General features: G+C 32.7%; 1 protein-coding gene across 2 annotated transcripts in view; it reads left to right on the top strand.

The window, feature by feature from the left end:
- SEMA5A (semaphorin 5A) overlaps window positions 1–14533 on the top strand; it is a 548675-nt gene that overhangs the window by 397748 nt on the left and 136394 nt on the right. For both annotated transcript variants that reach the window (XM_051969840.1, XM_051969839.1), the window contains exon 12: window positions 11996–12113. In XM_051969840.1, coding sequence (XP_051825800.1) covers window positions 11996–12113 — 118 coding nt within the window. The remainder of the gene's footprint in view (window positions 1–11995; window positions 12114–14533) is intronic.

Raw genomic sequence — 14533 nt, 5'->3', positions numbered from 1 at the left:
GACTTCAAGGCTGGTGCTCTATCCACTGAGCCATCTCCTCCCCTCCCTGCCTACACCCACCAAAATCGTCATTTCCTATACAACAGATCAGGACTTGCACAAAGAGTGGGTCGGGGCCATTCTTTCTCCAAGCTTATCTATTAATAGAGTATGGTCCAATTACTATTTAGCCTCATGTGCTTGGGACCTCAGTGCATCAACTCAAGCCTCAGCCCATTACATCTGTGTATGTATATATAAAGTAAATACAAATGAATATATATGTGTGTGTGTGTGTATATATATATATATGTACATATATATACACACAAACATATATGAAGTAAATAGAAGTGATTTGAGTGCAATGGGTCATTAGGAGTCATCAGAAGCAGGAGAAATTAGGAATAGTTCCTGGGATGAAGAGATATGAAATAGTGCATCCCACACATAAGAAACAAGCCACATAATGATTCAAAGACAAGAGATAGAAAGTTATGTATGATGAACAAGAAGAAAGATATTTTGTCTGGACCATATAATGTATAAATGGGAATAACATATAATAAACCTTGAAATATACACAATGGTTAAGTTAAGGGATGGTTAGGTGCCATAGTGGATAGAGTGCTGGGCTTGGAACCAGAAAGTCTCATCTTCCTGAGTTCAAATATGACCTCACTTAGTCCCATTTGCCTCAGTTTCCTCATCTGTAAAATGAGCTGGTGAAGGAAATTGCACACTTCATCATCTTTGCTAAGAAAACTTCCAAAATTGGGTCATGAATAATTGGAAATGACTAAAAAATGACTGAAAAACAACAACAAAAACAACAAAAGTGAAGTTATGAATAGTGTTGTGTCAATTAGAGGAGTTTCTTGATCTATACCTGGCCACTGGACCCAGATGGCTCTAAAGGGGAAAGTGAGATAGAAGACTTTGCATAGCCCTCCTCCATTGCCCCATCATCTTCCTGATGTCATGGTCCTCTTTGAGAATGAAAGACAAAATAATATTTGGCTATCAGTGCGGAAAAGTTTGAAATACCTTTAAGTATAGTATCTCAATTCATCTTCAAAGTATCTCTATCCAGAAGAAGCTATTATTATTTCTATATTACAGATGCAGAAACTAGGGCCAATAGAGGATACGGGTCATCTTACTTTAAATCTATCACTGTTCATTTTTTGTATTAACTGTTATCATTATTAATCTATATAATCTTACATTTATGTAGCACTTTCAAGTGATTAACACTTCCTCACAATAACCCAAATTATATAGTGTATATATTATTGTTTTAATGTTAACTCATTATTTAATTATAATTAATTGTTCTAATGTTAACTAAGATTCAGAGGTAGTGTTGATTGGCTGTTGAATAATTTTAGAGTTGGGTCTCAAATCCTTGCCTTCTGAGCCTATAATCAAAACTTGTTCTATTATGTCACAGTGCTTATTTACTTATCTTTCATTTTTGGATAGTTCCAATTTTAGAATAAAAACTCTTCCTTCTATTAAGACTAAACCTGCTGTCCTGTAACCTCTACCTATCCATAATTCAGGTTCTACTCTCCAGTCATCTTCTTCTGTAAGATAGCACATTCTTACTATTTTCAGTCTAAACATCCTAACTTTCAAATCCTCTTTATGTAACATGAAGTTCTGTCTCTCTCCCTCAATTCCCTTCATCTGGATGAGCTGCAGATAATAAGTGTTTTGTGAAAAATCATTGCAATCCAGAACTGAATATAATAATCCAGATGTGGGGTGATAATTAAAAAACACAGTAACTGCCACATCTACCCAGCTAGTGTCAGTGCTGTCTCACTGACCAGTCAATAAACACCTGGAGGGGCAGACTTTTCAAGCTGAGTTCTATTTGGAAGAGCAACCTCATTAGCTATTTTGTAGATCACATCCTGATGGGGGACTTGCATTTATTACTGTTTACTTAGTATTTTTTTGGAAGTAATAGAAATAACCCAAATTATGAATAATAGAAAAAGCCTGAAATCTAAAAGATTATCTGTTTCTCTCTTTTTGGCAATCATTTAATGAATTGTAAATCCAGTATTCTTTCCAGGAAACTATAAAATATTAGAGCTATAAGGTATCTATGTATCTCCTACTCCATTTTCCTTAAATGAATGAAAAATCATTTATTTAATACTTACTACCCAGCAAGCATTATGCTAAGCCCTGGAGATTCCAATATGAAAAAAAGAACTCTCTAAGAACTTGACACTATAATGTGTGACCAAACAGAAGAAATGGAAACTTTCTTTCATATGCCAGCCTTTCAAACACTGAACATTACCATCTCCAGTCTATACTGCTGACCCAAAAAACAAAAAAAGATAAACTTTTTCCTCTCTAAGGGGAAGACAAAATACATAGAAAGAACTACTTGCATTTTAAATGGAAAAACTTTGAAATCTTACGTGATCCTCTGAAAAAGTGATTGGAGAACCCAAGTGTGCTTAAGATTCATTAGAGTATTGGAAATCTAGAGTAGACTAGCTCACCACCATTAGGACAGCAGAAATGGAAATACAGATTATAATAGAAAAAGGATTCTGGAATCCCTTTGACAAAAATAGCTATCGAGAGGGCAGAAATTAGCAACCGCTCTGGAGGAAAAAGGGAAATACTTTTGGCAGGAAAGTTGAAAATGAAAGTTCTGGGCAGCCTGAAGTGAGGTAGCAGTTCCATCTGATGTTAGCTTCGTTGATTTTATAGCTGGATAAACTGAGGACCAGAAAAATAAAATGCCTTTCTTAATAGTGTATATGATATATTTGTGTAAGGTCATCAATGTTAATTTGCTTTCCATATGATAATTGGAATCAGAAATAGCAACTGGATATATTTTATAACATTTACATCCAAGCTTAGGGATCCAATTTTTTTTAATATCTTGATCAAATATTATGCCATTATGGATATTTCTCTTCTGAAAATTAAATGCAAAAACTAGTCTCCTGAATTATATTTGAGGGTATTTTATGGCTCTGTTTGAATATTCTGCATAATAGACCATATAAAACAAAAGTATTTTGGGATGGAGAAAAAGATGAGATGTTAACATTGAGATTAATTCCTGAGGTCATTTGAAACCCAAACCACATTTTACTTTTTTTTTTTTTTAATATCTACATTCTTTACTTTGGCTCACTTTTTCTTCTATACAACTATTTACTGCAGTTCAAAACATAAAAGCTATGAAGATAGAAGACTCATTGATTCCCACGAGGTCATTTATCCAACCAATAACTGATCAGAAATCCTTTCCAGGAAATTCCTAATAAGTATACATCCTGACTTTCCATGAGGACACTGCCTCCTAAGAAAGTTCATTTGTATATAAATTATTCAAGAAGTCTTTTGTATATTCATTCAAAACTGATTCTCTGAAACATTTACTCATTATTCTTGCTTCTCTCCTGTGGGACCAAATTGAAACTCTCTTTTATATGCCAGCCTTTCAAACATTGAACATTACAATATCCACTCCACTCACCCATCTACATCCCTCCTCTCCCCCCAAAAAAAATGTTCTTTCTAAGCCAAATACTACCAGGTAATCAGTCCCACAAGCACCTGCTCATATGGTTGTACACACTTCTTAGCATACCAATTTTTCTCTCCAGGGAATTATCTGGTCCCTTAATATTCCTCCCAAAGCATAGCTTCTATAATTAAAACATTACAGGTATGGTTTGAACATTTATGCAGAAGAGGGGCTTTTATTTCAAGTGTCCAGTATCTAGTACAGTGGATTATAAAATAATATCTAACTTTTACATAGCTCTTTTAGCGTTATAGGGACTGCACGGAACTTTTTTCACTTATCTCATTTAATCTGCAAAACATCTTTGTGAGACAGATAAAATTATCATTCCCATTTTACATATAAAGAAACTGGGACAAATTTGGGTTAAGACAGAACAAAATAAAATATTATTAAATTAAGAGCTTAATAAATGCCTTTTGAATTGAATATTTATAAATTGTTTATGGTAGTAACCAGGAGCAGAATTGTTTTGAGACTGTGGCTTTATAAATAGAACAGTCAGCATGTTCTACATTATTATTACACTTCCTTAAAAAAATGATCAGGATAACTCCATTATTTCTTATTTATACATGATGGTGAAACACAACTATGTCCAGCCACAAATCAACTTTGAATGATTGTCCTGGGCATTGACCCTCACAATACATGATAAGCACTATCTGCTCAGGAAGGATGAGGTCAATGTCAATTTAATAAGTCAAGATCATATCTGTAGCATAGTGCCTGGAAAGAGGGAATTTACCTCTTGTGCATGAGCACTCTGAACTCCAAAATATGTTTTACTCTCCTGGCTCATCCCTGGGAAGTGCCATCTTGACAGTTGAGTTTTATTCTCTTAAATATGCTTCCTACCAACGGAAAAATACAGAGAAGGAAAATAGCAGGTGGCTCCCTTATTTACAGTTCTTTCAGTTGATTAATCTCTTGCCCTGTACAAAGAGATAAAAAACTGCATGAAGGAAACAGTATCTGTTCTAGATATATCAATATTGTTAATGTACTGCTAGCATTTCTATTTCATATATAGGTAATTATATAGATATAATTTATCAGATAAATAAGGTATTTATTACACAAATTATAGCACCTATATGATATGCCAAACACTGTACTAAGTGCTGGGGATTGAAATACGAAAAATCAAGAAAATATCTTGAAGGTAAAGGGTTGGAGTGGAGAGCAAGGTTGCTGCTGACAAGGAGAAGGAAACAGTTCAGACACTTGAGCCCCAGGAATGGAGTCATGCTAACTTCTGTTTTCTAATTTCAATAATAATAACTTCAAAATTATGGATTTGATCATAGAAAAATAAATGCATTTGTAGTTGTTCAATTCTGTAAATATCAGGATCAAGACACATGACACTGCAGAATCATAGAGTCAGATCACTTCCCTCTATATTATTTCTAACAAATGATCATCTGTCTGTTGGAAATCCTACAAGTAGGGGACATGTGAGTTTTTTCTACTTTTATACAATTCTTATTTCCTCTCCTAAAATCAAGTCTAATTTTATCTCTCTGCAAATTTCACTTTTCTCTTCCCTCACAAGACCAGTTTTTTTTCCCTTGCTCCATCTTTCCCTAATCTTTCATTCTCCAGGATAAACATCCCAATGTCTGTCAAACAATCCTCATGTGACATGGACTCAAGACCTTTTCCACTCCAGTTATTCTTTCCTGAATACTCAGTAGCTTAGTAACACTTTTCTTAAATTCTGTTGCCCAGAACTAAACTGTGTAATACAAATGACCCCACGAATACAGAGTACAGAGGAACTGGCTCATGAAAAAATTCATATCTCAGTGTACCTTTCTAGCTCACTTAGCAAATAAACTTGGCTCTATTACTAAGGAGCAATGTGATCCTGGGCATGCTGCATAATTTATATAGGCCTTAATTTCCACTAGTATAAAACTTGGAAGTTGCACTATAATATAGAGAGTCACTTTAATCCTATGTATGTTTGATTCTTTTTAATATTGCAAATATCAAGAACTGAGAACACTAAATAGCAATCTACAAACATGAGAGAAATTTCTAGTATTTCAGTAAAGAAGAACCATGATTGATTTCAAGGTAACACAAAAGGGAAAATCCCAGATATGGGTTTTTTAACTTATCCATAAATTTTCTTGTTTTCATATTTTGATAACTATATTTCAATGTAAGTTTCTCCTCTTAATTTTATGTATTTTATTGAAAATATTTAAAAACAAGGTGTCCAAAGGCATTACTAAATTGCCATGACACATTAAAAAGGTTAGTAACCATTGCCCTAGAATGTAGTAATAACTGCCAAGGAAAATTTGTTAAAGCAGTCTGATAAATTCCTTAATTCATTAACCCAGCTAATTGGTCTAGGGAATAAAGGTTTCAACAACCAATAGTCATGATGCTTTTAACATACCATGACATTCACTATGCCCTGGTCTTAGATTTCACTTCATATTTTCCAAATTTGGGGGGAACTTTTTCCCCCTCAGCTTTACTTTATGAGGATAGACTGTGCTAAAAAAATTCTATAGTGTAATCCCATGATTTTTCAATATGTGAAGTAGCTGTTATTTTATTGGAATAGATACTCCATCTACCAATGTGGATTGCAAAGTATCTCTAATGTAGTAGACTCACTATGATTTTTTTAAAATCATCTTGAAGCTAATGTGTTGTTGTGGAATCATATCCATATTGATTTTACTATCTCTCTGATATGAGACAGAGTCAATTTTAAACACTTATTCAAGTCCTTTTTGTAACAGCTTATGCTCTCGAATGGCATATCTCTGAAAAATCCAGGGTAACTTCCATTCCAGAATGAATTAACAAATAAGAGCATCCTCATGCATTCATTTAAAGTTATCTATTTTCAGATAAAATTGAAATATTTTTTGCATGTTATATATTTCTTTTAAAAAGTATTACTTTTAAAAAAGAAGAGTCTGCCAAAATAAAAAGAAAGCTCATTTAAAATTAAACAGATATTTTAAACATGTTCTTAGAGATAGCTATAATGTTAATATTTCAAATTAATTTGTTCATATGCACTATAAGTTAAAAAAAAGTTTTTCTCTGTTTCCAAATCCAGTAATTATATCTTTCTTTGTGTTGATATATAATAAATATATACAAAGTTCTTGAAAACCAGAGGGGAAACTATATTATTATCAATACCATTATTCACCTCTACTTTCTCAGGCACATTTCACAAATTAGAAAAGTGAAGAAAAGTCATTATTTTTCGAGTGTAGAGAGCTGAAGAATACAGAATACCCAGGTTTCAGAAACTAAACTCTTTTCTATGTTCTCTTTGTCAAGAAGTACATTTCAGGAAGGTTTGCTCCTCCTCCCTTTTTCCTTCCTTCCCTCCCTCCCTTCTTTTTTTCTTCCTTTCTTCCTTCCTTCCTTTCCTCACTTCTTCCCTTTTTTCCCTCCCTCCTTCCTTCTTTCCTTCCTTTCTTCCTTCCTTCCTTCCTTCCTTCCTTCCTTCCTTCTTTCTTTCATTTCTTCCTTCCTTCCTTCCTTCCTTTCTTCCCTCCCTCCTTCTTTTCTTCCTTCTCTCCTTTCTCATTTTTTCTTTCCTCTGTTTCTTTCTCCCTTCTTCTTTCCTTCTCTTTCTACCTTCCTTCTTTCCTCTTTTATTCCTCTCTCCTTCTCTCTGTGTAGGCTTTTTGGCACAGTATTATCAAAAGATTTTTTTGTTTTCCTGAAAGCATTTGACTTACAGTGAAGATGTTTCTAAAATGACATTTAGATTAAGCAAAAAAAACCAAATGCAAACACTTTAAATATGCTGCTATAATGTATTTGACTACTTTTTTTGAAAAGCTCAAATTCATTGGGTATAGTCAGTCAACCAGCATGCCTCCATATGACACCTGTTCCATTTCGTTTTCAACAGTACATTTTTTGAATGATGTCTATACTGTATTGATATGTAGAAAGAAAATGCTATATTTATTTTGAATCTACTTTAAATCAAATGACAGACCATTTCCTGTGTTTCTTAACTATAATTTAATGAAACTACTAAAAAAGCAGACCAGCAGGGAAACATTCCATCCTGCTAACTTTCAAACTGCTAGTTTGTATAGATCTTTTTTTGTGAACTACATTGTTGCATACTTGCTTATTACTTTTTATTAAAAGGACTTGAAAACATAGCAATTATTATAATATCAGAAATTCATTTATTAATTTATTCACCAAATATTTTTTTAAATACCCATTATGTATAAGCATACTTCTTCCCATCCCAAACCTCCTGCTCAATAAAGTTTCAAGGTTGCTTATGAATTCCCACTTTGAATATAAAGCTGTCTCTTTGTCATTTAAAGATCTTTAAATGATGTCCCTTTCATTTTTGTTTCTCTAGTCTCCTTCAAGACTGTAAAATATCACCTTATTCAAGTGGTCTTTTTGGTTTCTTCCATCCTACCCCAATTCTACTCCCCAGGTACCATGCTAGAGTCTTTTTTTGGACATATTCTCTGTATGTCTTGTATGTATTAAGTTATATGCAAGTTGTCTCCTATATTAAAAACTGAGCTTTTTGAGGACATGTACTGTTTTTCCTCTTGTGAAGAGTAGTGAAGGGGCTATTCTTAGCACTTAGCACAGTGCCTGGCACTACAAACTCTTTACAAATGCTTTTTGACTGTCCTTTTGATTACAAGGGACTTTCACTTTTAAAACTACTTCAAATTAATATAGTAGTGACAGAAACCAGAGTATAATCATATTAAAAACAAATCATTAAACAAACATTGTTTAACGCATGTGTGTTAAACATTAACAATTGTGCTAATAATTTTAACATTCACAATTTCTGCTATGTATTATAACATGGCAAAAACAAACCAAAACGAAAGCTTCTGAACCAGTATAAGTTGGGACAAATGAAGATGAATTTGTACCCTAATATTCCCAAAATGCTAATAGGTCTGTAATGTGGTTGTTCCTAATAGGAATTCTGCTGATAGTCTCCCATCCTTGGCATGATGAAGAAAGAATCTGTAATTCTTTTTACATTTGAAGAAATAGTGTGAAATTCTAGGTGAAAGCATTTACCTTTGTTACATCTGTTCATTTACTTCACTCAAATGATTATCTTAGATTCACAAATAACAGAATTTAAAGTAATTTAAAGACACAAAAAATCTATATATATTATGGATATTTATGTTATCTCTATCATCTATCTATCTATCTATTTTGGAAAAATGTCTACTGTAAAGTTCATTCCACAGTAAGTCTCCAACCAAAAACATTCTCTCTGCTTAGATATGTCTAATGTTTACCAGAATATCATATTAAACTAGAGAAACCTTGAGGATTCTCACTAATATATATATATATATATATATATATATATATATATATATTTAAATTTCTATGTACATATGAAAGTAGTACAAAGAGAACTTATTTCTATGAATATCATGACAGGTCACATTTTATTATATAAATCCTGACTCTTAAAAATGTTATATTACAATAAAGGATAACAATGATTAGGTACTTTATCATAAATGACAAACAACATAAATTAAAATTATTTCACTGCAACCAGAAAGCACTTTCATTATTTTCAGATATATACATATGGTCTATATAATACATAGATGGTATACACAAACACAAACATATACTTCACACACACATATCTGCACAAAGAAACATTCACATTTTTTTAAATGGAAAATTAAGAACATTATAAAGACTAATTGGCATATGGAAAGTAATATTATTAAAATCATTTAAATTATTATAAAATACCACCACAGTTAACACTAAAACACTTTTTCAGTGCTGTTGAAAGATATTCAAACTGTATGGCAATATGGATTAAGAAATGGCAGAACATAAAGTGAGTTTGAAGATTTTATTTCTCACTTTCTGAGGCAGTTCTATTCTTATTAATAGCTCTCTATTTATTATAATTCTTTAAATATAGTCTTATTGTGTTTATCTCAACATACATATGGGAGTTGGCCATTTGAGAAAATATGCATGATAAGAATCCTATTATATGGATTAGACAATTCATTAAATCAATAATGTACAGATCCATTACTTTACTTAGAAAGCAGCATTTACTGTTGTTCTGTCATATGTCAAATCTAATATGATTTTCTTAGGGAGTAATACAGAGATCATGTAAAAATATGCCAGATGAAATCAGATCTTTGGAGAAAGTGTCATATTAAAAAAAGAGCACTGGCTTTGGAGTCAAAAGACCTGAATTCAAAAATCTCACTTCTGATGTTGCTAATTCTGTGACTAATCACAACTATTCTGAACTCATTGTATAAAATGAGGGAGTTGAAGGACATATTCTCTAAGTTCCCTTCTTGGTCTTGAGCTTCCTCATGACATTTATGAAAATATTATTATAATTTAGAGAGTTCAATATATGTGTGTGTGTGTGTGTGTGTGTGTGTGTGTGTGTGTGTGTGTGTGTGTGTTTGTGGTAGAATCTTGTCAGGTAAGCTCAAAGTGCGACTTGGCCGGTCCTTGTAAACTGTACTATATGTCATATGGGAGAGGCTTTTGCAAATACAAATACAATGATATTGTAATAAATTTCAATTATTATTATTTACTACTACTAAAGTGTTTAATGAAAATAAATGTTCTGAATCTTTTAGGGAAAGAAGAGAACTACTTAGACAGTAGTACCTTCCTCATCTTTCCTTCCTTCCTTCTTTGTTCCTAGATATTTTTGATTTCATTTTCCTTTTTGTAGCTTGAGACTAGATTTTTCCCACCTTGAGGGTTGTTTTTCTAAGATAGATGTAAGTAGATAAATACTATCGACTAATAATTTCTAAGTTAATGACATGATAGAAGAATTGTAAATATCTCCATGTGTTTCTCTTTTTCTTTCCAAACTAAAAGTATTCAGTTATTTAAATGTAGAACATAATGGTAACATGGAAAGGAACCAGAGAAAGCATTTCTAGCATAAGACCTTGTCTTTCACATCAAATCAGATTTTGTTTTTGTTGGCTATCTGCCTTATACTAAGAGAAATTGGTTATATATTGAACTCTACAATGTTATTTCACCTGATAGTGGGAGAGAGCTTTTAAAATAGGTTGGGTGAATTAGGGAGTCTTTGGATATATTCTCAATAAAGCAGTTTATTTGTGTTTCTTGTACTATGAAAAACTGTAGCCTGCATATGGGCAGAGTCCAAAATTAAAAATTCTTTCCTAGTGGTCATAGTTTGAAGATATACTGAGGGCTTTGAACTATCTTTTTGTGACTTATTATTTTTATATTTATCTTTGCCTTACTGTCCATCTCTTGGCTTTTTTTTCTTTATCTCCTTGGGTGAAGAGTATAAGGAACCTTCATGCAAAATATCCATATTGTTTGTGAAATCTTTCTTGTAGACAGAGGTTACATGAATTATTCATACTTTATAATCAGTTTAATATGATTTTACAGCTTAGAGAAAATAATTTGTATATTTTAGAACACATAATACATAAAAGGCATTATTATACTGTACTTTAAAATACATTTTAAGAATCTTTAAATTTATTTATTATTCCCATGCATAAGTATCATATTTTAGAGCTGAACTGATTATCTATTCATGTGCTCATTTTATGGATGAATAGACAAAGTTGAAATGACTCTTACCTGTTGAAACTAGTCTATTTCAATAAATGGAAATATGTTGCACATACATATGTATATATACATATAAGTTATGATTATGCTATATCTCATACATAATTCAGAATATTATAATTCAGAAAAGTATGTCTTTCCTCCTGGTAAATGTAAAACATTGACTGTAACTGTTATAACATACATGAGCTGAAATATCCAGATTACTTGGTGGCATAATTACAATAGAATTGAACTTAGATTCAGATAAATTCTTTCTCAAGCACTCATAGTTTGACCTTGACCGCATACTTATTTTATGTTGCTGGCTTATAAATGTGTTATTCATATACCTCATTTATTAGCAATACAGCATAATAAATGTTCAATTAAATTGGATTAGAAATTACCCATGGATTAGATTCTTTAGACTTCAGTAGTCTCATCTATAAAATAGGAATAGAAATAATTTTGTTGCCTATTTTACAAAGTTATTGTGAAGGACTTGCTTTATAAAATATAAAAATATATGAAAATATGAATTCTCATGATTTATGTAGTCTTTGAGATGTTTCCTTACATTGCGACAGATATCACATGTTCATAAATGCAATGACTACTTGATTTTTCATTTAGAATTTAGTGATCCTTCTAGTCTTCATCTCTAATATGCAAAATAAATGTCCAATTGATTTTTATTTTTTAAACTCATTTGCATTTTAAATGCCCCTACAAGTAGGTCAAAAATATAGTTAGCATTTCATGAAACAGGCCAAATTACTCTTTTGTTGACCTTTGGTGCTTGTATTACAGTGCTTGTATCGGAGCTCAGGATCCCTACTGTGGTTGGGATGTGGTGATGAAGAAATGCACAACCTTGGAAGAGAGCTTGAGCATGAGCCAGTGGGAGCAGAGTATCTCAACATGTCCAGTAAGTATGAGGATAGTCATTGGCTTTTTCAGAACTACTGAAATGTGTGTGGATCTCATTGTTTCCTAAGCTCAAACAATCATTGTGCTCAAACTTATTTGTCTTTAGATGCTTCCTTGAAGATCTAAATTTTACTAAATAAATTTATGGATTCCTTAGCTTAGTGCTCATTTCATGCTCTGTGAAGTGTTGTTAATGTGCTTTTGTTTGCTTGTCTTTATCTATAGTTGAGCCTTAAAAAAAAAATAGCGGTGGTTTGGTAGCTGCTAGGAAGCTGCATTGTTGAGGGGAAGGGTGGGAAATATTGAATGAATGAATGAATTCAGAAGTGGTTAATAAGCCCTTGGTACTCTGCTAAGCCCTATGATTTAAAATAGAAAAAAAAAAAGATAGTCCCTGTTCTCAAAATGTTTTTAGATTGGAAAAGCCCCATTATCCTTAAGGTACAACAGCAAATGGAATGATAAGATATCTTTTTATTTATTTATTTGTTTTTGTTATTAAAGCCTTTTACTGTGCAACATTCACCCTTGTAAAACCTTGTGTTCTAAATTTTTTCCCTCCATTCCCTTCATCCCCTCCCGTAGACTGTGGTGATAAAAGTTCAGATCTTTTATTATCTCCAATATAGCCCGGTTAGCTTAGAGGCCTATCTCTCTGCTTGGTTCCAAGAGCTCTCTCCGAATGTCGCCAAATCCAAAGGTCTGGTCCTTCAGCCTCTGCCTCTGCTTTCTTCAGCCTCCAGCCAGCTCCATTCTTCATGTCATTCCGGTGAAATCCCGACTTGTAGCTTCTTCACTCTGAAGAACTTCTTTGACTGGCCCATTGAAGCTCTATTTATGCTAGTGCTCTCTGGCCCAAAGAGCTTCAAGGGAGGTGCGAACTCATTGAACTCCAATGAGTAAAGGTGTGAACACAAGCCTTGTATTAATTAGTTCTACTTAGTACCTTGTTTCAGGTTCTGCCCAAAACATCTTCTTGTAAGATTAGATCAACTCTAATTAGTTAGCAGTTAGTAAGGATTCCAACAGTAGACAGTAAGTAATTCAATATATGTTAAACATGTGTAATTTATATATATATTTCCACAATTATCATGTTGCACAAGAAAAATCAGATCAAAAAAGGAAAAAAAAACAAGAAAGAAAACAAAATGCAAGCAAACAACAACAAAAAGTGAAAATAGCATGTTGTGATCCATATTCAGTCCCCACAGTTGAGGTATCATTTTAAGTGTTATTTCTATTGATAATCCATTTCTAATATCAAACCATTTGATTCTGCCAAAAACTTTGGTTGTGAGAAAATCTTTAGTAGCAGTAGCAGTAGTAGAAATGGGTGATAATACAAAAACAGTAGCATACTGGATACATTCAGAACCAAAACGGGATGCAATGAGAGACGGAAGTTGGTACTTCTACTATAGGAAGTCTACTCCAGTCTTGAACTTTTCTAATTGATGGTGACACTTCTGCAGTTGGTGGTGGTGACAAAGAAAATGAGCCCTTTGTTCTATTTTTCCTTTGGGTTTAATTATAGTTCTTTCTTCAAAGTTCCTTGTAGACTCCTTTAGGATTTCATACTGCTAAAAACTAGACCAAAGCCATATTTGTAAAATCTCTTGGGAGCAATAGTTTTAAGCTTAGAATTTAGTAAATGTCAAAAAAAAGTAAAAATAGAAGATAAAGGCATTAACTCATGTTTTTGACAATGATTCTTCCCAGAATTATCTATTTTTATTTGTACTAGAGCAAACTGTAACATCCCATATATATGAGACTAAAAAAAGTGTAAAGTTGAAATTTATTCAAATTGTGATAATAAAGATGAGGAGAGAGAAATTCATGTATTTTAAAAGGGGTAGAGAATTGGTACTCTTTGGGGAGAGGTGACATCTGTATTGGATCTTATGGTAAGGAAGTAGCTTCAGCAATTGGAAATGGGAACCTGTTCAAACATAATTCATGGCATAAGCCAAAGAATGAGGATCCTAGAGGGATGGAACAGAATGGATAAAAGGGAATAATGTAACGGGCCTAGAATATAAAATCCATGAGTCCTAGGCATGTCATAGGTAGAAATAATATTAGAACACAGCAAATCCAACCCATAACTAAATGGCAATCCCTTTTATAGTCTCCCTACTAAGGGTCATACATATCTTTTGCTCTAAAAATCTCTAGTTAAGTAGTAAAGTAGGGACCAGTTGCCTCTCAGATTATCCTATTTTGTTTTTTGAAAATCCCTAATTGTGAAAAAGTCTATATATCAAGTCAAAATCTAATTCTACCCACTGATCTTTGATCTAAAGAAGGCAGGTTGAATCCAAGATGTGAAAAGTCTTGAATCTCAGGACTGGACCTTTTACCTTATCTGAAACTATAGATGAAAGATTTTTGAATAAAATATATAACAGTAGG

The sequence above is a fragment of the Antechinus flavipes genome, chromosome 1, assembly GCF_016432865.1.
Source record: "Antechinus flavipes isolate AdamAnt ecotype Samford, QLD, Australia chromosome 1, AdamAnt_v2, whole genome shotgun sequence".
Taxonomy (NCBI): domain Eukaryota; kingdom Metazoa; phylum Chordata; class Mammalia; order Dasyuromorphia; family Dasyuridae; genus Antechinus; species Antechinus flavipes.
Note: the sequence above shows the minus strand (reverse complement) of the source record. Positions and strands in the feature narration are given on the sequence as shown.